General features: G+C 51.3%; 2 protein-coding genes across 2 annotated transcripts; one reads left to right on the top strand and one right to left on the bottom strand.

Moving 5' to 3' along the window:
* Positions 1–5,123: 5,123 nt before the first annotated feature.
* On the top strand, positions 5,124–6,575 carry LOC122370878 (mucin-19-like). Its single transcript, XM_043346824.1, has 2 exons — positions 5,124–5,213; positions 5,659–6,575. The coding sequence occupies exon 2, from the start codon at positions 5,660–5,662 to the stop codon at positions 6,242–6,244; it is 585 nt and encodes a 194-aa protein (XP_043202759.1). The 5' UTR covers positions 5,124–5,213; position 5,659; the 3' UTR covers positions 6,245–6,575.
* Positions 6,576–9,314: 2,739 nt separating this feature from the next.
* Positions 9,315–14,407, bottom strand: LOC122370877 (uncharacterized transmembrane protein DDB_G0289901-like). The gene is made up of 2 exons (XM_043346823.1): positions 14,121–14,407; positions 9,315–11,930 (listed from the first exon to the last, which is right to left on the bottom strand). The coding sequence occupies exon 2, from the start codon at positions 11,927–11,929 to the stop codon at positions 9,545–9,547; it is 2,385 nt and encodes a 794-aa protein (XP_043202758.1). The 5' UTR covers position 11,930; positions 14,121–14,407; the 3' UTR covers positions 9,315–9,544.
* Positions 14,408–22,455: the final 8,048 nt, after the last annotated feature.

Genomic DNA, 22,455 nt, shown 5'->3' with positions numbered 1-22,455 from the left:
GAACCGGTACAGTTGGCATTTGTCAGGCTGCAGCGATTGTCAGCGGCTGAAGATAGACGTGATGTCCAGTTCTGTTCCAACTACATACACCTAATCTCAGTTACTGCGGACCTGCAAACCGGCTGCCGCCGCGGCGTGCCGACATATGTATCTACTGAGAACTGAAAACCTTACCCTCGTGCATTTCCCCCGAACTAAAACAGTTTGTGACGTTTCGCTGTTTCAGCGTGCACGATATGTATTATTGTCCGAATTATTGCCTCATGTCAGCATGTAGGCAGTGACAGGATTTACCCAGGTTATCCCGAGCATGACTGGAGAGCTCCACAGAGCCAGCTCTTTCCCGTTTTCCTGCAATATCTTCTAAACCGCTGGACGCATCGACACGAAACTTGCAGTACCTTCGACTGTGTTGTATTATGGTCCAGCCCCCGCACGGCTGCTGGCCGCGCCTGCGCGCGCCCCTGCCGCCGCCACCGCTGGCCGCCCCGGCTCCATGCCTGTGAGCGCCTCTGCCGCCGCCAGCTGACTGCGCGCCGAGCGGCAGAGCTGGCGCGGGCGACTAGGCGCGGCGCTCGCCATACTTGTTTCTCTTTTTGGACACTCTTTCGGCCTGAACGTATCGCAGTAAATAAATCGCGTTTTTCATTGATTGTGTGCTCTTTCACTCGAAACGAACCAAAACATAACATGGCGCGGTCGGTTTTGTGAATTATTACGTGACTGAGCAGCTTACAGCGCGATGAAGAAATTTTTGATTCAAGAACTGACGGCGCTGCTGGAGAGGCAGACGGAGAGAGCCGCCGAGGCCGACAAGCGCCTGGAGCGTTTGGAGAGGCTGCTGTACAGAGAGCCCTCCGCGGGGACCGGGACGGGCACGACGGCCGGAGTCAGAGTGTCAGAGTCGGGGGCTGAGCGAGGCGCTGATGGATCCGTTGGACCAGATGCCGCCGCCCGCCGGACTGCCTGCCTGCCGGCGTCGGCGACTCCGGCCCCGCAACCGAAGTCGGCCTCGACGTTCAAAGCCCGTGCCGAGTGCAGTGTGCGCGACAGTGAGACAAGAGCGGTGAGCAGGCTGGAGGACTCTGAGCCGACGCTCAGACACGCCGTGACAGTGGGGGAAAGGTGGAGTGCCCATGTCACGTGCCAAGACCTCTGCGGCACCAAGGGACATTTCGTGGCCCACCTGTCGCCCTACAAGAGGGACCACAGTCGGCCGAGTGTCGCCCATGCCGCCGCCGCCACCAATCGTCAGTTTCTTGAGCGCTGCCCTACCTGTGGCCGTCGCCAGCACGCCGGAGGAGACACGTGTCGCGCCGCTGGCGCCATCTGTCGTGCGTGTGGCGAACCAGGACATTTTGAGGTGGTGTGCCACCAGAGGGCCAGCACCACAGCGGTGGCGCCATCTGCAGTGACGAGAGTACGAGACTCTCCGGGGGTGGCGCTAGTAGCGGTAGCCGCCGGCACCGCCGTGTCACCGCCGCCGGCGGACACGGGCCAAGCCGGGCACACTGCGCTGCAGCCCACGGAGCTGAGTGACGCTGCTGACGCCTACGGAGCCTCGCCGCCGCCGGCGGGAGGTATCCCAACTTGGAGCACGGACCGAGGGTACGGAGCCTCGCCGCCGCCGGCGGGAGGCCCATCGGCAGCCACCGGCGCCGCCGTGTCGTTGCCGCCGGCAGACACGGGCAGAGGAGCCGGCCGTACCGCGGCGCAGCCCACCGAGCCGGCTGGCGCGCGCGGAACCTGCCCGCCGCCGGCGGGAGGCTGGCCAGCACAGACCATGGAGGCAGCCCCCGGCGTGTCACCGCCGCAGGCGGACACGGACCGAGCTGGATGTACCGCGGCGCAGCCTACAGAGCCGGCTGACGCCCACGGAGCTTCGCCGTCGCCGACGGGAAGCCTTCCAACGCGGACCAGCCATGGAAACGAAGCCGCTGGTGACGCCGTGTTGCCGCCGCCGGCGGACATGGGCCAACCCGGGGCCACTGCGGTGCAGCCTGCAGGCCCGGATGCAGCGGCTGTAGCTTACGGAGCCTCGCCGCCGCCGGCGGGAGGTCTACAAACGCTGAGCACGGGCCGAGGTGGAGCTGCCGGCCCCGCCGTGTCACCGCCGCCGGCGGACACTGGCCAGATTGGGTGCACTGCAGCGCAGTCTACCAGGCCGGCTGCCGCCTACGGAGCCTCGCCGCCGCCGGCGGGAGGCCTACCCACGCGGACCAGGGACGGAGGTACAGCCGCCGGCTACGCCGTGTCGCCGCTGCCGGGGGACACCAGCCAAGCCGACTGTTGTGCGGCACAGCCCACCGAGCTGAGTAAGACTACTGACGTCTACGGAGCCTCGCTGCCGCCGGCGGGAGGCATGCCAACTCGAAACACGGATGGAGGCCCAGCCGCCAGCACCGCCGAGTCGCCGCCGCCGGCGGGCACCGGCCAAGCCGGCTGTAGTCATGCGGCGCAGCCTACCGAGCTGGCTGACGCCTACGGAGCCTCGCCGCCGCCGGCGGGAGGCCTGCCAGTACGGAGTGGGGACATAGACCCGCCCGAACAAATAGTAGCGGCTCACGCCGCCGCGCTCCTCCGTACGCCGCAGGGATGCGTGTCCGCCGGTGACAAGTCCGACCGGCGCGGTGACACGAACCTCGGTGACACCACCCTCCACTCGGTCGAGGTGGTGGATGACGTGCTCGGTCCGACCGTCGATGACGAGGTGTGGGAGGACGCTGAGGACCCGCTTCACGCAGCTGCCGTCGCAGCTATGCTCGCTGAGCGGGATACGGAGTGCGACTCGCGTCTGCCGCCGCTCGTGGCCCCGAGTCTAAGGGTGACCAGAGCCGCCGCTGACCGCGACCCGTGGCCGCCACCGACACCGGAGCCACGCCTGCCGCGGACCTCCCCGTGCGACGGCGGGCGCGTCCGCTGCAAGAAGCGCCTGAGACGCCGCGGAAGAGAGCGCAGGCGCCGCCGTCTGCACCGCGCTGCGGTGGCCTTGTGCGCCCGGACCCCGGAGGGTCCGCTGTGGCGCCTTGGAGTGAAGACGATGTGATCGTCTTGGGGGGGAGGTGTTGTATTATGGTCCAGCCCCCGCACGGCTGCTGGCCGCGCCTGCGCGCGCCCCTGCCGCCGCCACCGCTGGCCGCCCCGGCTCCATGCCTGTGAGCGCCTCTGCCGCCGCCAGCTGACTGCGCGCCGAGCGGCAGAGCTGGCGCGGGCGACTAGGCGCGGCGCTCGCCATACTTGTTTCTCTTTTTGGACACTCTTTCGGCCTGAACGTATCGCAGTAAATAAATCGCGTTTTTCATTGATTGTGTGCTCTTTCACTCGAAACGAACCAAAACATAACAGACTGCACCAATTTGACACCTTGTGTCTGTGTGCAAATAAGAATTTGTACCTACCATAACACGCGCACCGACGGGGGGGCGGATATCCGCCCCCCTCCCTGAGATTTTTCGCGGATAGCGGGAAAACCGCGGCGCGTAGCGCCGCGAAATTTGGTACGAATGTTTTGTCATTAATTTTACACATGGTGTGCAAATTTGAACCTCCTAACTTTTAAGGTCAGGTCACCAGGTACTTTGAATGACCCAACCTCAAGTCACTTTTTTGCAACTTTGTCACCGTGCCAGAGCTACAGTAGATGTCGGAGACCTTTGAAAGTCGCAGGATGTTATAAGGTCATTAGTAGCTACAATTAGTTTATCTCGGAATTTTGATTTCGGTGACTTAAGGTCAGGTCAATTTCGCGACCTCCCCATTATAAGTCAATGGGGGAAAAATCAACTCCCTGTTTTTACCACTAAAACGGGTCGGAATGGCCCCATATACCATACATAACTTCATATACGATCAACCTTCACTACCTTGAGGTCTGTTTTGCTGTTGGGCAGCTGTAAGGTCATGTGACGTCATCAAAGGTCACCAGCGGTTTTTTGCCAATAACTCCGTACAGGAACGCGATACAGCCGCGCGAATGGTCTCATTGTGTTCAGCTCGTCAAGACGCATCGAATGATATACATGATGACCTCGAGGTCACGTGACCTGAGGTCAACCTTTGACCTTGACCTTTCGAGGTCAACATATATATCATTCGATGCGGATTGACGAGAGGATCACGATGATGCCCTTAGTTTGTTCCTAGCTTGACCAATTCGAAAGTTATTCGAGAAAAACTCTCCATATCTAGCGCCGCCATTTTGACTTTTTCGACCCCTGTGACGTCATCTTTGACCTGACCTGAAAATGACCTTTGTAAAAATTGTAGACCTTGTCCGTGCGTATCCGATGCCGTTTACCGCTTGTCGCTATCTTGCTTCGTTCTCGAGATCTCAGGGGGGGGGGCGGTCATCCGCCCCCCCCCCCTCCGTCGGTGCGAAGTTGGCGCAGACCCCCGTCGGTGCGCGGGTTAAGTCGGCCAACATCAGAGTGACGCGGATTGTTCGGCGGATTTTGATGCAAAACATTGAAATACAGCAATTGCTCTCAAGAGCTCACTTTTAATGCTACATAGAACTAATTTCTTTGCATCAGAGCGCTCCACATGCAAAACGCTCTGAAACTGCTATATCGGATTTTCCAAAGTTTGAAAAATGCCAAATGTAGCAACTTTACCTATATGTACGATAATTGTAACATATAAGATAAGATCACATATAGATAAGATCTCAACAGTGTATTTTCAAAATTTGTGCATATAACCTTTTTACTTTTCGAAAGAAACGGAATATATATGATAGAACACATAGGGGCGAGTGGGGTAATTTGGCCGCTTTTTTTAGAAAACGATGTAACTAAATATCGACAACACATTTCTGCATTACGAGGGTAGTCTGGCGCCCCGGACGCGACGGAATATATGCGCACCATTCAAGTGGCCGGTGGGCTTTGTGGTTTGGTCAGCCGACCGCACTCGGCGCTGCCGAAGGTCGATCAGCATATGGTTATGAGAAGAGTTACTGCGGGCTCACCCGACACCGGCCAGGGAGGAGGGGGGGGCAGCCAAGTGAGGAAGCGGCGGACGCTCCGCGGCCGGCCAGGTAAGCTGCTCGCGCTGCGCGGAACCCGGCGCCGCCGGCAGCGGGGCCGGTTGATGACGTGCGCGACGCGACTGGTATAAGAGCCGCGGCGGCGCCGGTTACCGACACTCAGCTACCTGGCAGCACACACACACACACACACACACCACCACCACCAACCCCTCTAATCCGACAGGTGAGTCGCGCTCAATTCAGCAGCAGCAGCGCACCGGCGCGGCGGGGCGATTATAAACGGACTCAGTGTAGCAGCGTGACAGAAATAAAACTAGCAGTTCAATTGACTGTTATAGGTACAGAAGTTCCATTTACCTACCAGATACATTTTCTGTATTTTTCTGGTAATTTCGCTGCATGATCGATGATTGTAATCCTTGTTGCGATTTCATTAAACATACCATTATTTACTTTTTGTTTTTACTTTCATTGCATATAGTGTGACACGATTGAAGATGATGGAGTAGAGAAAGCTAAGTGAATAGAACCATGCCAAATGAGTGCAATGCAATTTGGCAGGATTTGATGTAACGATCTCTGCGAGTGACCGTTTCGAGCTGGAATATCCAGGCATGCAGCATTGCTCCGGCCAGCCGGTGACGCGCTTGTTTCCGCCTTTGTTCCAGAATGTTCCGCTCCGGTCTGGTGCTGCTGGCGGTGACGGCCTGCGCCGTGGCGCGGCCGCAGCAGCGGCTGACGCCCGTCCCGTTCCCGGTGCCCCAGTCGTCGGGCCAGTCGACCAGCGGCGTGGTCAAGGGCGAGACGTTCGTCCCTGGCGGCTCCTCGGTCCTCACTCAGCAGCAGGCGGAAACCGGCGGCCAGGCGGCCAACGGCGGCTTCAACCAGGGCTCAGCCGGCGCCTCCACCGTCGGCTTCAGCAACCTGTTCTCGCAGGGCAGCAACTCGCAGACGAGCGCCGTCTCCAACCAAGGCTCTAACCCGGTGCTGCCCGGCTTCCCCTTCCCCCCGCTCCCCGGGTTTGGCACGGCCGCCGGTACCGCCGGCAGCCAGCTGACGCAGGGCAAGACCACCGGACCGGACGGCAGCCAGACCACCATCACGCAGCTGGGCTCCTCGGCCGGCGGCAGCGCCACCAACGGCGGCATCAGCACCAACCAGGCCTCCGGCAGCGTCACCGACGTTAACACGCCGTTCGGCTCCCAGACCAGCAGCAACGTGAACGCCGAGTCCAACCAGAGCACCGGCCGGTAGGCCGCCGCCTGGCCTAGTCTGGTCTGGTCTGGCACGCCTCGGCTATGGAGCAACTCCCGGGACGCCGCGGAAGGGCGTCACAAAGGCACAGGGCAGGGTGAGCCGGTAACCTCTTGGTGACCTGTTCCTCTGCCAAGTCAACATCGCTGTTTGAAACGAGCCAGTGGGCCCAACTGCATTCAGAAACTATTGTTATTGTCTGAGATTATTTCATGTTTGTAACATTGTCAGCTTTGACGGGCCGTGAGCTTCATTGTTTCGATTGAATCAATGCCTATGGGAAATATGTGAATAAAGACAAGAATGTGAAATAAACACATGGTAAAATCAATCGATTTGGGTTCTGGACGAAGTGGCATTGGCATTTGGCAGTCCGAGTTAATAAGGAGCCGGCAAATGCACCGAATCGTAATGGGTGGCTAAAAATAACTTAATCTCTCCAGTGGTCAAACCAGTGATAAGAATCGCAAAAACAAAATCACCATTGTGGGCGTGCCAATGATAAATAGTAAATACCTTGTAATTCTTCCGCTGACCACATCCTTGATTACTTTGCCGTATTCAGAAATGCTATTGACACTGGATCATGGATGTACATACACTGCAGGGCAGAGTGGTGAAAAACACCATTTTATCGCTTAGCACAGACCGCAGCATATTCATTAAAACGTTGGTAGAAATGTGGTGACGAGCATACGAGTACACAAAAGGCATGCATTTGCGACACACGGGGAATTGCACTTTTTGTGAGGATGAAGGTTGGAGGACTTTTTCTACTTTTCTTTTATTTCTATTCAACCATTGCAAAACTGGGGTTTTTGCCTTATTTTCGCCTTTGGTGCATCACGTGATCAGTTGACACTCTCATAAAGGTGTTGGATAAACGCCCCTGTTCCAGTTATTGAGTGCTTTTAGTATAGGTTACCTTTTTTGGGCTCATATCAAACTTTTTAGACGTCACATTTTTTTGCCATTTTTGTTATGGGAAAACCCATTGACTTATTAGCGACCCTCCCCGGTCGCTAATCGGGTCGAGTTCGCCAGTGGCGCGGGAACTTCTTCCAGACTGGGGGGGGGGGGCTAAACCATAGTAGAAATCAACCTAAGGTACCCTCAAATCTAGTTTTCTCACCGGTTTTAGGCCACTTATTTTTCAGACCTTGGCCTTTTCAACAACAACAACAAAAAAAAACGAAAATATTTTCAAAAAGTGAGGTATTCCGTCTCAGCTGAGAGAAGAAATTACCGTTTTGGCAACCTGGAGTAAAGGTTTTAATCTGTTGCCGAGCCAGTGAAATAGGTGGATTTTTCACTCACATGCTTTCTTCCTTTGCGACCCACAACCCCTAATTTGGGGAGGACAAGCTGCCCAACGATTCCTGGCCTCATGAAACGTTGTGGGGCACCGCCCCCACGGCCGCAGAGTTGTGGAGGCAAGCTTCCCCCACTGCCCCCTCCCCCAGTTCCCGCGCCTATGTATGAATCTATGAAATTATGTTGGTAGATTTCCGATTTCGATTCCTCCAGCTGGGGGGGGGGGGGCTCAAATACATTACGAGCCCCCAGCCGAAAAGCTGGGGGGGCTCAACCCCCGCTAGCCCCCCCGGTTCCCGCGCCACTGGAGTTCGCTATTTGCGTTTTTTTTTTTGCAATGACTTGCAAAAATGCTCACTACAAATAAATTAGTGGATATTGGGGCAGACAATGATTAGAATTTAATAGAAAAATGAACGATCTGTCCGAAAATCAAGCCAGTAATGCAGTGGCACCCATAGAACGTGCGCAATGACGGTTCAAATTAACCCGCGAGTTGCTAGGGGGGGGGGCGTTAAACGCCACCACTTTTTTCGCCACGCTATACATAAAAACGGCGCGCCACAGGCGCGTCAAAATTTGGGTACCTGTAGGGAATTGTTTGAATGTTTTTGTGACAAGTTTTCAAAAAAATCGGTCGGAATTTTCTTTTAGATATCGCGGTTTTAGTGACGTCATGATTTCTGAGTTTTTGACCAAAAACGGCATATGTTAAAAAAAATCATATAAAATCACAGAATAGACAAACAGACATGCTGTAAACGCCATTAGACTGCCAATACCATGAACAATGAAATAGTTATCTTCGATTATTGATAATCGTTCCGCATTTTCCAAAATCTTGAACTGAATCTTGGCAATTTCTCGTGACTACTTCACGACCATGACACATGCATTTCTTAAATTGAACTTTTTGAACCAAACACGTACAAATATAATAAAATGAATGTCACCATCGTGTTCTACGCCCAAAACTACTCATAAAACATGTGCCACAGGCTGCCAATATCAGTTTTGATTTTCGGGGATATGTGCCTACCCGGTTGACCTGACCTTGACCCTGACCTATGCTTGACTGACCCCTACATGGAGCTGACATTCTTTTAGGCCTTATATGAAGGATTGTGCACCGTTTTGACAGAGTTTATGACGAGAGGCGCCCATTGCGAAGTCCTGAAGTCCATGCTACTGATAGCCCGATTTCAGGTGTTTGACCTGACCTTGACCCGACCCGTGACCTCAAAATTCAACTTTTAAAGTGTTCATCTGAAGCGTCTCGTCGCGTTCTTTCGTTTGCCGCCTCGTGCGTTTCGCTGCGCCAATTGGTTCTCGAGTTATCGGCTGGGGGCGTTTAACGCCCTCCCTCCCCCCCCCCCCCAGCAAACTGCGAGTGGCGAAATACCCCAGCAACTGCCAGGTTAAAGGGGTCGCTAATTAGGCACCTTACCCTACTGCCATCTTTTGACAAGGCTGGAGAACTAAAGCCGTACGGCTATTTCCACTTCTGACACACCATGAACGCCTGGGATTCGTTTAGGTACAACCAAAGGCGCTTCTTCCTTATTATTTGCAAAGCGTGAAATTTGATTGTCATGGTGATTAACAATGCCTAATCAGTTGAAAGGACTGCTTTATCCAGCGAATTTCACTTACCTACTTTTTTTCTCCGGTTATTTCAACCAATTACACTACACATGGCGTGGGTGGACTTCGCACTGTTGAATTAGCGCAAATATGCTAACTAATACAGACAAAGTTTCGTTTTCCTTCAATGTACTTTATTGCCGACGTTAACAGCAACAAAACTTTTGGAATATCACGCATATGTATGAAAGTATCATCATTATACGGCCCAATCAATCCACCAAGCGTGGTGACACTTCAATGCATAAGCCAAGCACACATGACTGTTGGCCACACTTCCGCCGGGATCGAGTGGAGCCTGATGATGCCTTACACTGCCTGTGGGTTGGGGTGGCTGGCAGTTTAGCGGCCAGTCTGGACCGACTCGGAGTCGACATGCGACTGGGTCTCGGTGCCGGCGCCGGTGGTGACGCTGGACGTCCTGCCGGACGACTTGCTGACGTTGGTGCCGCCGTCACTGGCGCTGCCGCCGGCCGAGGAGCCCAGCTGGGTGACGGTGCTGTGGCTGCCGTCCGCACCCGTTGTCTTGGCCGAGGTCAGACCGCTGTCGGCCCGGCCCGTGGCGCTTCCGAGTCCGGCGAACGGCAGGCCCTGGAACCCGAACCCACCGTGGAAGGTGGGGCCGGCGCCCTGCGCCGACTGGGCGTCCGTGTTGGAGGACGTGCTAGTGCCGTGCGGCGTCAGCAGACTCTGGGTGTCACCAGAGGCAGAGCCGACGTTGAAGCCGCCGCCGGAGGCCGAGCCGCCAGTGCCCGACGTCAGCTTGTTGACCTGCTCGGTACCACCGAACTGGTTCACAGTCTCACTCTTCACGAGCTGACTGCCGGAGGTTCCCTGGGCATTCGGATTGAAGCCGTGCAAACCTTGGAAGCCTTGGAGATGGCCAGCATTGCCGTACTGGCCCGGTGTGATGGCTCCGTGGCCTTGGCCGTGTGGGAACTGCAGACCGGCATTGAACCCATGGAATCCGGGACTGGAGCCCTGTACAGACTGCGCGTCAGTGTCGGACGTAGTGCTGGTGCCGAACTGAGTCTGCTGGCTCTGGCTGCCACTGGAAGCCCTGCCGACGTTGAAGCCACCGCCGCTGGCCTGGCCACCAGTGTTGGAGCCCTGCTGGACAACGTTGGTGGTGCCCCCTCCGGGGATCACGGTCTCGCTCTTGGTGATCTGGCTGCCAGATGTTCCCTGGGCTTGGGGATTTCCAAAGCCGCCGGGGAAAGGCACCACACCGAAGCCAGGCTGTCCTGGTTGCTGCAGGGGAGCCGAAAATCCACTGGGGAATGCAAATCGACCAGGGAATACGGGGCCGCCACCCTGGGCCGACTGTGCGTCCGTGTTTGACGTGCTGCTGGTGCCCTCAGCTGTCTGCAGACTTTGGCTGTCACTGGAGGCCCTGCCGACGTTGAAACCACCACCGCTCGCTGAACCGCCGGTGTTAGAGCCTTGCTGAACGACATTAGTAGTGCCCCCTCCGGGGATCACGGTTTCGCTCTTGGTGATCTGGCTGCCAGATGTTCCCTGGGCTTGAGGATTTCCAAACCCGCCAGGGAAAGGCACCACGCCAAAGCCAGCCTGTCCTGGTTGTTGCAGGGCAGCATAGTTGCAGCCCCCCGGCTGGCCTGGGTATTGCAACCCAGCCGGGAAACCACCAGCGCCTGCGGGGCCGGAACCCTGGACCGACTGTGCGTCAGTGTCAGACTTGGTGCTGGTACCCTCAGCTGTTTGCAGGCTTTGACTGTCACTGGACGCAGAGCCGACGTTGAAGCCACCACCGCTCGCCGATCCACCGGTGCTGGAGCCCTGCTGGACGACGTTGGTAGTGCCTCCGAGGGGATTCACGGTTTCGCTCTTGGTGATCTGGCTGCCCGATGTTCCCTGGGCTTGAGGGTTAACAAAGCCTTGAATGGGGACGGCCGCGCCAGCTTGTCCTGGCTGTTGCAGAGCAGCAGGGTTACATCCGCCCAGCTGACCTGGGTACTGGAGCCCAGCGGGGAAGCCACCAGTGAATCCAGGGCCGCCAGGGAACGCGGGCCCGCCGCCCTGTACCGACTGCGCGTCAGTGTCGGACGTAGTGCTGGTGCCGAACGGAGTCTGCTGGCTCTGGCTGTCGCTGGACGCAGAGCCGACGTTAAAGCCACCGCCGCTGGCCTGGCCACCGGTGTTGGAGCCCTGCTGGACGACGTTCATGGTTCCGCCGAAGGGGTTGACAGTCTCACTTTTGGTGATTTGACTGCCAGATGTTCCCTGTGCCTGAGGGGATGGGAAGCCGCCGGGGAATGCAGATACGCCTAGGCTGGGATTAAAACCCTGCTGACCAAGGCGAAAGAGACCTGGATTAAAGCCTTGCTGGCCGAAGGGAACGGCTCCGCCGGGGAGCCCCTGGAACGTGGGGCTGGAGCCCTGTACCGACTGTGCGTCAGTGTCGGACGTAGAGGTGGTGCCGTGCGCCGTCTGCAGGCTCTGCGCGTTCGTGGAGGCGGAGCCGACGTTGAAGCCACCGCCGCTGGCCCGGCCGCCGGTGTTGGAGCCCTGCTGGACGACACTCGTTGTGCCGCCACCGGGAAGGTTGGTCTCGCTCTTGGTGATCGTGCCGCCCGAGGTGCCCTGAGCGGCGCTGGCCGGGGCGATCGCGACGGGAACCGCATCCGGTTCGGCGTACTGCGCCACTCTTGGCCGCGCCAGAGCGCAGGCCAGGACAGCAGCAACCAGCAGGCCGGTCCGTATCATTCTGGAAAGGGAAACATGAGGTCACTGGCTATGACATGATGACCGATCCATAGTTGCTGATTGTTGAGAAAGTCCACTGATGCTCCAAAAGCTGTGTCGATTACGCTTAGTGCTTTCATTTACGTTTATATGTTAATTCACCAACTATGTAGAAAGCTAAAGAAAGTCAAAGTTGCTGCACATACTCTTCGAAAAAAACTTTCGAAGGCTTGTTCTGAAGTTCAATTAATTTTTTCATGGCAGTTTGATTATTAACCTGCGCCGAGCAGCTCCGCAAAAAAACGGCACCGCTCCGCACCGCTATTCTTTTTGCATCTGTTCATGCATCGTTTCCGCACATGTTATGAAAATTTCAGACCCAGGTCGCTCAAGGTCAGGTTACCAGGTCACATCAAGTGACCTAATCTCAGAAGAAGTTAGAATGTTCGTCAAAGCTACATCGACGCCTTGAAACTTTCAGCAATTTATAAGAGTATCAGTATGTAGTTACTATGTGTAACTACGATTGTTACTATGAAGTTACTATAACAGAATTAAGTTGCTTTTCTTATTTCACAAATAACATAAAAAAAACTTGGAAAACGTAGGGTCAGCTAGTTAGAATGCAGTGTGTGAAAAACATTGCTGTAATACACTACATACTACATAGGTTTCGAACATTGCTATTAGCCGTTTTCACGACGGCCATCTGATACACATCTGGTGCAGGTTAGGTGCAGATTTGGTCAAATTAGGTTTATTGTGCTTCTTAGAATTGGTCAGTTTGGTTTACATGGATGCTTATCGGCCTCACTTTTCAAGTTATCAGACCTTACTTTCCATTAACCCGCGCGGGGCTGGGGTCTCCAGCCGAACGCGCGGGGCTGGGGGGGGGGGGTAAATTTTACCCCCCCCCCCTGTTATCTCCCGAACTAATGGTCCGATTTGGAAAATTCAAACGCCAATCGAAAGCTCTCATCACGAACTACTAAAAACATGTACTTAATTTAAAGTTTGAGGTCAAGGTCAAGGTCAGGTCAAGGGTACAAATTGCAAGTTTCTACAGTATCGGCCTTGCACCGTAGTTGCCGAAGAATGGAGTCATGGACTGAGACTGATCGCCCAAAACGTGTTCTTAGGCTACCAAGACAATATTCGTTGCATACAATATCATTCAGAGGTCAAGGTCAAGGTCAGGTCAGGTCAGGTCAGGTCACCAAAAAACAAAATATAGAAAAGGGCATGTGCGACACATGTTTTATGGGTCATTTTACTCATAGAATTCAATAGGCACACTCAATAAGTGATATGGACCACCTCTGGATGAATTTCAGGTCGAGGTCAGGTCAAGGTCAGGTCAAGTGAGGTCAAATTTTGAAGTTGGTTGTTAAGGCCTAAAAAGATGTCTATCTGATGCAGTTTTTCACGGTGAATCGAATGGTGCTATTTTTGTTTCCGTACGAGGTCTAGAACTTCCAAAAAAGTCATTTTTCAAAACATTTGTGTGTCGTGACGTCATAAAATTTTGAATAACTCCCACATTTTTGAACCGATTCTTCTAAAATTTGGTATGTAGGTGCACATAGACTACTTCTCTGACATATATTCCGGTTTTTTCGATAGACTCAAAATTTTGGATTTTATAATGATTTTCCCCAAAAAATCAGTTTTTTGAAAAAATTTAAGCCAAAATCCAAAATTTTCAAAAAACCGAGATAACTATTTGATAGACAAAGTAAAATTACGTATAACCTTTTTTGTTACGTCTTGATTCCTTTAAAAATGAAGATGTTAGCGGCGTTTGAACTTTTGCCGTTTTTGAGGCGAAAATGGCGAACATGACGTCACTAAAACGTCAATTACTCAAAAATTTTCCGACGGATTTCGCTCAAATTTTCAGGGAAGGTGTCAAATTGATGTAAGAAAAGGTACTGAAAGTTTGGCGGCGCTGCGCGCCGCCGTTTTTGAGATATCGCAAAAATTCGTGAGGGGGGGTAAAATTTACCCCCCCCCAGCCCCGCGCGGGTTAAAACACTGAAATAAAATAATGATATGAAGATATTTGTTGTAAAAGAGACTTGGTGCAGAGCTAGTCAAATTACGTGCATTTGCCAGATAGCCCGTCGTGAAAACGGCTATTACATTACATTACATTATAACGCATGGCTATGGAAAGAAGGGAAGTTTGAGCCACCACAACCGTGAGTCGTACCTGAGGCTCCTGGCGATGTGTCCACGGTGCACACACCACACTAGTCCTGTGAGTATGCTGCAATAGTCGCTGCTCCGGTCCGTTTATATACCACCCACCAGACATTAGTACGTGTTATGATGACGTATTTGACGCTGACGTCTAAGGCCAGGAGCTTCCAAGCCAGAATTGGAAGTCCCGCTACACCTCGGTCAAATTTCTGACAAACTCACTTCTGTCAAAGTAGGTATGAAATGTTTTTATTTGTGGCATGGCTAACCCATGACGACTTCACAGAGATGCCTCAAGGGGCCCGTGCTTCCCTATCAAACCGATCTCAATAAACCAAGTTATGTTTACGGTGCTGGCTTACTTCGCTCATCAGCCTCTGCTCCTGCAGCACATAAAATCATCGACCTCATCAACATTGGCCGTCGTTCAACAACTATCGGTCTTGCAATGCATTCGTGATGCATTCGGCATTCCCTATACTCAAGCAAGCTACCGATTGATCCACTGTAGGGGCGTCGAGAAAATGACTACGAAAAGGTATAAATTATGTGTGTTGGTATTTTTATGCATTGTTGAGCCCAGTTGGGCAGGGTTGAGGGAAAGGTGGAGCCAATCATTAGTGTCCCGAGGCGTTTTTCTTCTATATCCAACTAAACTCCGGAAGTGGAGCACACAGGAAAATGAGTGTGGATGTGGTACCACGCGAAATGTTATGACGAGGAGTTTCTTTTAACGCAAATTCTACCCGGGATTAACCCTCGCCCTGGCAGGGCATTTTTCATAACACGGCTTGACAGGGAGGTCGATGCGACCCCCCCCCCCCTCGCGATTGGCTCCTATGGCACCTAGAAACACCAAACTTGGTAGGTAGGTGGGTCCCCTAGATTTCTCACCCCTGTGCAAATTTAGTTGCTCTAGGTAAATATTTAGGGGGGTTTTGGGGGGTATAAATGTAAATATTTCGCGGAAAACAGTTCGAAAGTTTTTCGCTTTTTCCTTTTGATGTGATTACGATAGAACAGAAAGAAAAGCACCAGTGAACCCAGCACGTCAAGGCGCGTCGAATGATATACTTTTTAGCTAAGTGTACTTAAAGTTTTTTTTTCTGAATCATTAAGTAAACTTTAATTAATTAATTAAGTTCAAGTTAAACCAAATTGCATGATATCGCATAACATTCGATTCGGCTGATCACCAGGAACACAATGACACCATTTTGACGCTCTAGCTTCATTATGTGCCAAGTTATTGGTAAAAACGTCATTTGACCTCAGTTGACCTCATTTGACCTGACCCATGGATAAGTACACCAACCAAAGAAGCACCAAGTGACCTGCTGTTACATACTGTGGTTTCAAAGCACAAAAGTGATAGAACGAAGCGGATATCTCCAGTATTTTCCCAATTTAGTATTTCCCATAGGCTTAACATTACGACGTAATGACCTGTAACCAGGGGGTACGCTCCGGCTGTTTAGCATTACGAAAAGTGGTGACAGACGTTTGTGGAGGATTGTCGACGAACTCTTGTTCCGCGAGCAGTACTCACGCGCTAGCGGAAAATCCACCAATCAGCGCTCGGCAGTGCTCGACGCTGATTGGCCCGACGCTCGTGACGAAATTGCGGGGGACCGCAGTTATTCTCTATGGACCCGAATAGGCTTTTGGATTTCGGAGGGGTTTCTTTAAGATTATATGCTGTTTCGAGCTGTTTTCGAGTTGAAATATATTTCTTATGACTGTTAGCTATAAAATGGCACCATAAAATCATGATTTTAATTAATATTGCCGATGTAATATCGGCCGAAAAGACATGCTGTCTTGGCACGGACTGCCCTGCGGCTGATGTGGGGCCTCTAGTGCCAGCGTATGGTAATAATGGGCTGAAGAAGGGTTATTGGAGACTCCTAGAGCCCCCACCAGGATTCAGTACAGGGTCATCAGAGGCCGGGAACGTCCATCAGGGGTCTGAGTAGGCCTGCCATAGGGGCATACATGACACATCATGGAACATGGGTCAATCTAGATCCATTAGGGGCCGTTGAAGGGCCATCATTGTTCAGCGTGGGCCCGCAATTACCTCTGATGGGCATATGCCGTGATCCGATGGACTAACGCTGACCCCCGATAAACCATCACCAGCCCCTGATAGGTCTACAAAGCCCCCTGCTGGGTCTAAATTGGTCACTGATATGCCCAAATGGGCCACTGAGAAACCCGTACAACATCCCCTGACTGCACCTGATGGACCAATGCCGTCCCCTCATGGGCCCACCACGGCTCTTGAATGGCCTCTTCAAGTCCCTGAAGCGCCTTTATTGGCCTAAATGGACCCCTGATTGGCTTATGTGGTCCCTAATGGTCCTATATGGCCCCCATGAGCCCTCAACGTCCCGAGACAGCCTTACATTATATGCCACCGGCCCCTGGTAGGCCTGCACTGGACCCACTGGGCCTATACCGACCCACAAAGGGCCCATGTCGAGCCCTCATGGGCCTCCGATGACCACACGCCGGCATGTGTGGCCCCATCAGCAGTGGTCCGTCTATCCCATGTACTTACGGTCTTTTTGGCCGATGTGACACCGGTAGTATATAGAAATGTCATGATTAAATGTCGTTATTATATAGTCAAAGGTCACGGAAAGAATATCCAAGCTCAAAAATGGCCTCAAACCCAACAAAAACTGATACAAATCCCCTTCAAAAGTCATAAGTCAATGAAACGCCATAGGGGAATGGCTGCAGTCCCCCGCAATTTCGTCACGAGCATCGGGCCAATCAGCGTTGAGTATTGCCGAACGCCGATTGGTCGATTTCCGCTAGCTTGTAAATGCTGCTTGCGGATATAGTCTTGAACAAGTGAGGGTCGCGGCAACTAAATATTGCTTGTCACCACTTTTCTTCGGGAGCGTTCTACCTGGTTTATATAGCCTTGCCTGTAACTGATCTCAGGTCAGTGACATCAAAAAACCCGAACTATATGCTATACAACTCGGTGAACTTAGCACATCCTGAAAGTTTGAAGGAAATCAGTCTAAAACTGTGAGTTGGACAGGTGCAAAAAGAAAATTGAAATTTGACCATGACCTTTTACCGGTTTTTCTGACCTGGTGACCTGACCCAAAGTCACTTGGATCTGAAATTTTCAGGTCATATGTACAAAGGTTGCCCCATAGACTGTGCCAAATTTTGCGGCGCTGTGCGCCGCCGTTTTTACGCTATCTTCGAAAAACCTTAGGGGGGTCGCATCGAACCGCCCCCCCTGCCAGGGCGAGGGTTAAATGAAATGAAAAAGTCAAGAGTCAAATGTCAAAAGAATATGCTAGCTTGTGTGGTAGAGATGCAACCCATCCCAAAACTGTCGCAGCTTACCTTTATCAAATCGACAGCTCATTCATGACGTCGTTACATGTGTGTGTTTTCTTTTTATACCGGGGAATCTAGACTGGCAGCCATGGAGACAAATTATAGTGAGAAAAAATATTCACAGCCAAATTGGTCATGATGTATTGTTTTGTGAAATAAAATGCAAATATATTGGTAAATAATGGGTTCATTGAAAACTGTAATTGTGTTCATTACGTATCTGTAGCCAAAAGTCCATTAATTGCAACGCACTGACGCATTTTACCCATCCGGATGACAATAGTCTACCCTTTCAGGTGGGCCAAGTTAGTATGATTAGTATTAACCTGCGCCCGGCTGGGGGTCCTGGATTTCCACGCCCTGCTGGGGGGGGGGGTGTTTGAACACCCCCCCTTGTAACTCGGCTCCTGGGCCACGTAGCGATACGCGGAAGGCGGCGTTCGAAAGAGCGTCAAAAATAATGACGAAATCACTTCGGTCAATTTTTTGGTCAGGTCAAAGGTCAGGTCACCAGAGGTCATTGAAGGCAAAATTTCGCCGATTTCCAGGTCGAATATCGAAAATTTCCAAGAAGATAACGCATAACTCGGAAACCAATAGAGCTACAGCGCCGCGGAAAAGCGCATTCGATAGCCCTATTAACGCCCTTTCTGAGTAATTCTCTCAGATTTGACCTAACGTCAACGGTTTAAGTTTTGCCTGAAGGGGGCAAAAATGCAAAAATAGCCGATTTTTTCGGAAACAGTTTTCCGGCAATAAGTTTTGACCTAAGCCTTGTACGAGCTTACTTTTACCGGCATCGTGTTCCTCTCGTCAAGACGCATCGAATGAACTATAAGTTGACCTTGAAAGGTCAACTTGAAAATTTGACCTCAGGTCAAGGTCATGACCTGACCGGAAAGGGTCATGATGCATATCAGTCGATCCGTATCGTCAAGCTGAACACATCTAAGGCATTTTCATCGCTCTAGCATGCCTCTATCAAAAGTTATTTGCGGAAAACTGTTAGATACTATTCGTGACCTAAGATGACCTCAGGGCATAAACAAGGCTCTTGGACACCATTTTCATGTTCAGTGTGTCTAAACCACTTGTAATTCGGTGTTTGGGAGTGTTTATAATGTCTTTCGTCCAAAAGAGGCGCATTTCAATTTTCTCCCATTGACTTATAATGGGGAGGTCGCAAAATTGACCTGACCTTAGGTCATCGATATCAAAATTCTGAGATATACATTTTGTACATGCTGTTGCTCTTAGCAATCGCTGAACGTTTCAAAGCGATCGGTCACTCGGTGTAGCTATGACAGACATTGAAACTTTTTATGAGGTGAGGTCACTTCAAGTGACCTGGTGACCTGACCTTGAATGACCTTGGTCTGAAATTTTCACAACATGTGTAGAATTGATGTATGATAAGGTGTACTAAAATCGCGAAAAACCACAAGGGGGGGTGTTCAAACACCCCCCCCCCCCAGCAGGGCGCGGGTTAACCCTCGCCGGCTGAGGGGGGGGGGCGGGTGCCGCCCCCTCCCATAGAGTTTTTCGCGATAGCTCCGAACACGCTGGTGATAGAGAGCTGAAACTTGGCATACCTGACCTTTGATTCAAGCCGGATCTTTTGACATCAACTAAATTTTTTAATCAGATCAGGTCACTGACCTATGACGTCATAAGTGAACCTCTGCACGGTCTCCAGATGTCGCAACTTCGCAACGCCCTCACTGTCAGAGGAGCTTTCACAGGGAAATGAACTTTGCAGAATATAGTATCCATTACGAGTCTCACAATTTGTTTATCTCCGATTTTTGTTTAAGGTCATATGAGGTCAGGTCATTTTCGTGACCTCACCATTATAAGTCAATGGGGGAAAATGAAAACTGCTATTCTGGCGCCGAGAACGATCTCCAACCTTCCCAAGCACACAGAATCGTGATTTAATGCACTCCTTGCAAGGCTACATGCGTCACGTTTGCAATGCTGACCTTGCGTGACATCATTTATGACGTCATCAAGGTAATATTCGTTTTTCGTCAATAACTCCCGATCAAATTGAGTTAGCGAGTCGTGAAAGCCACCAATGGACTCAAGAAGAACTGCTGAATCGAATGATATGCAACATGGCCTCCTTTGACCAGCTTAGTGGCCTGTTGGCGCTGACCTGACAGTGATTTGAGGTCAACACCCTAAGTTGACCTCATCCAAACAAAAAGTATATTATTCGACGCGCTTTTGCGAGCTGAACAGTGAACACGATGCTGTCAAAATCGCGGCTCTGCGGCCGTTTTTTTTGCGAAGTTATTCACCAAAAACTCAACCGTGCCTTGGGGCACTTGACCTGACCTCAGAGGTCACCGGTTGACCCAAGACCTTAAAATCGGGTATCAATCTCTGCGTCTCGTAACGGCGCACACGCTTGTTTTTTCCGCGACGCGCTAGGTCCACCAGGGGCGAAACGACGAGGGGGGGGGGGGTGTCGTACCTCCTCGGTCGCCGCGTATGTAGAAAACCAATAGGTCCGACGAGGGATCGGTTTCCTCGTATCACGGGCAACACGTTCGGTTTTTCCTATTAGCTCTAGCTCCATTAGGGGTTAACCCGCGACCTGGTGGGGGGGGGCTATTTTTTGCCCCCCCCCCCTCCAGACTTTTCAATATATCTCCAGAACCGCTGCGTCGATCGTCACCAAACTTTCAGTACCCTCCCGGACATCAATTTTACATATGGTGACCAAAAATTTTTCCAAAGGCTATAATAGGCTGGCCGGAAATGACGTCAGAGTGACGTCATGTTCTGCCGCTTTCGACCCAAAAAAGGGTTTCGCGGGAAGAGCTGTCAGGCCTATAGCTTTGCAAATACAGAAAAATGATAGGACATAAAAGTTTTAGAATTGACAGGGCTACAAAACAGCTATCTCAGATTTTTGAAATTTTTGGATTTTGACCCCCAAAAATAAAAAAAATATTTTTTTATATAATGATCGAAAAATCCAAAAAGTTTTTTTGAATTTCGCAAAAACCGAAATATGTGTGATAGTCCTTACCGCCTTCCATCCACATACCAAATTTGAGATTGATACCTCTTTTTGGCGAAGTTATAGCGAAAAAACTGTTCAAAATTGATGACGTCAAATTTTCAAACTCAATTTTTAGCAATTCTAGGTTCCGTAGCGCAAAACAAAGACCACCATTAGACTCCCCGTGACGAGCTGCATCGAATCAATACCCATTTTATGCAAAAATATTAACTTTAAAATTTGACCTTTTTTGGCCTGACCTTGACCTGACCTTGACCTGAACTTCACCAGAAAGTGACCTAAGTCGTACCTGATAGTCTTATAACCAACACCATTGAGTTGGAAATGAAAAATTGGCCATAAAACATGCATCACACAACCTTAGTAAAGTTGGGCTCATGTGACCTGACCTGTGACCCTTGGTGACCTGACCTGTGACGTGACCTGGTATTGTCAGTGACCTCTAATAGCAACATATGTACTAGGCAACTGACGCCCTATCGCTGATTTTCGACAAAATGCGTTTTCCTCGGTGTTATAGCGTATTCCCTAGAAAACCCGTGAACGGTGAAACATTTCATCTTTGACCTGACCTGTGACGAGGTCAATGAAATTTGGTTTCCTTCGACAAATTTGACAGGCCTTTCGAACGCCGTTTGAATTTTGCGGATCCGTCCAGTAGTTTCGGAGATACGAGGGGGGGGGGGGCAAAAAATAGCCCCCCCCCCACCAGGTCGCGTTATAAACAGACCCCACCAGGGCGCGGGTTAAACGCACTGTGCCGGCGAGGGTAAGGATTTTTCGAAAAATGGAATATATGTGATAGAACACATACCGATGATCTACTCGAGAGAGAGAGGGAGAGAGAGAGAGAGAGAGAGAGAGAGGGAGAGGGAGAGAGAGAGAGAGAGAGAGAGAGAGAGAGAGAGAGAGAGAGAGAGAGAGAGAGAGAGAGAGAGAGAGAGAGAGAGAGAGAGAGAGAGAGAGAGAGAGAGAGAGAGAGAGAGAGAGAGAGAGAGAGAGAGAGAGAGAGAGAGAGAGAGAGAGAGAGAGAGAGAGAGAGAGAGAGAGAGAGAGAGTCTGATACCTTCAACAATAGCTAAGCTAAACGCATCTTAATCAAAATTTCATCATTATAAATCTATTAAATCATTTTTCAGTACGTTTTTGACATCGAACAGAGCTTAACCCTCGCCCATGTAGCGGGGGGGGGGGGTTGGTGCAACCCCCCCTGAGGTTTTTCTTAGCTACACGCCGAACCGTTTCAGATAGCCTGCTCAAATTTTCAGTACCCTCTGGGGCATCCTTTGCGCCACTTTTGTTTTTTTTTTGTCAAGGTCATGTCAGGTCACGGAGTTATGACGTCATAAAGGGAACAACCTCCGGCCAGATTTACGCTAAATTGGAGATTGCTTCACATTGGTATAAATGCCGACTGATCTGACACACTGATGGATTATTTTAGAATCACAACTGGCTGATTTGACATTGGCACAATGTCCGTTGACATTTTGAAGGTTACTAAAGGTCAAGGTAAGGTCAGTGACCTCGGTTGACCTGCAATGACTTCTTGCACTTGTATGCCTTTTCGGGGTATTTTGATGCCCTGAATTCGAATTAGCTATCCATTTCAGGCATCGTCGGTTGTTTCTTGTAGTTCATTTTGGGTCAGGGTCAGGTCAGTGACGTCACACGCCTGACGTGACCCAATGCACAAATGACCTTGCAGACTTCCGATGCTCCCAACGCATCATTTTTAGAGTTATGACATCGAAATACACACCAAACGATAGAGAATTGATCAAGGATCACGATAGTGAAGATTTCAAGTCGATATCGCTTACCGTTTTGCCGCAATCGGCGCGGAAATCTGAAAAAAGTTAGATTTTTTCCGAAAATTTGACCTTTGACAGGTCATAAGTAGGTTAAATGTTGACCTAGGACCAAAAAATATACCACCAAT

Source organism: Amphibalanus amphitrite, unplaced genomic scaffold (assembly GCF_019059575.1).
Source record: "Amphibalanus amphitrite isolate SeventyFive unplaced genomic scaffold, NRLGWU_Aamphi_draft 001179F_arrow, whole genome shotgun sequence".
NCBI classification, from domain to species: domain Eukaryota; kingdom Metazoa; phylum Arthropoda; class Thecostraca; order Balanomorpha; family Balanidae; genus Amphibalanus; species Amphibalanus amphitrite.
This window is presented reverse-complemented; position numbering and strand designations above follow the sequence as displayed.

What these genes read in the sequence shown, in the direction of transcription:
- LOC122370877 (XM_043346823.1), bottom strand. Translation starts at nt 11,929, where the DNA reads ATGATACGGACCGGCCTGCTGGTTGCTGCTGTCCTGGCCTGCGCTCTG.
- LOC122370878 (XM_043346824.1), top strand. Translation starts at nt 5,660, where the DNA reads ATGTTCCGCTCCGGTCTGGTGCTGCTGGCGGTGACGGCCTGCGCCGTG.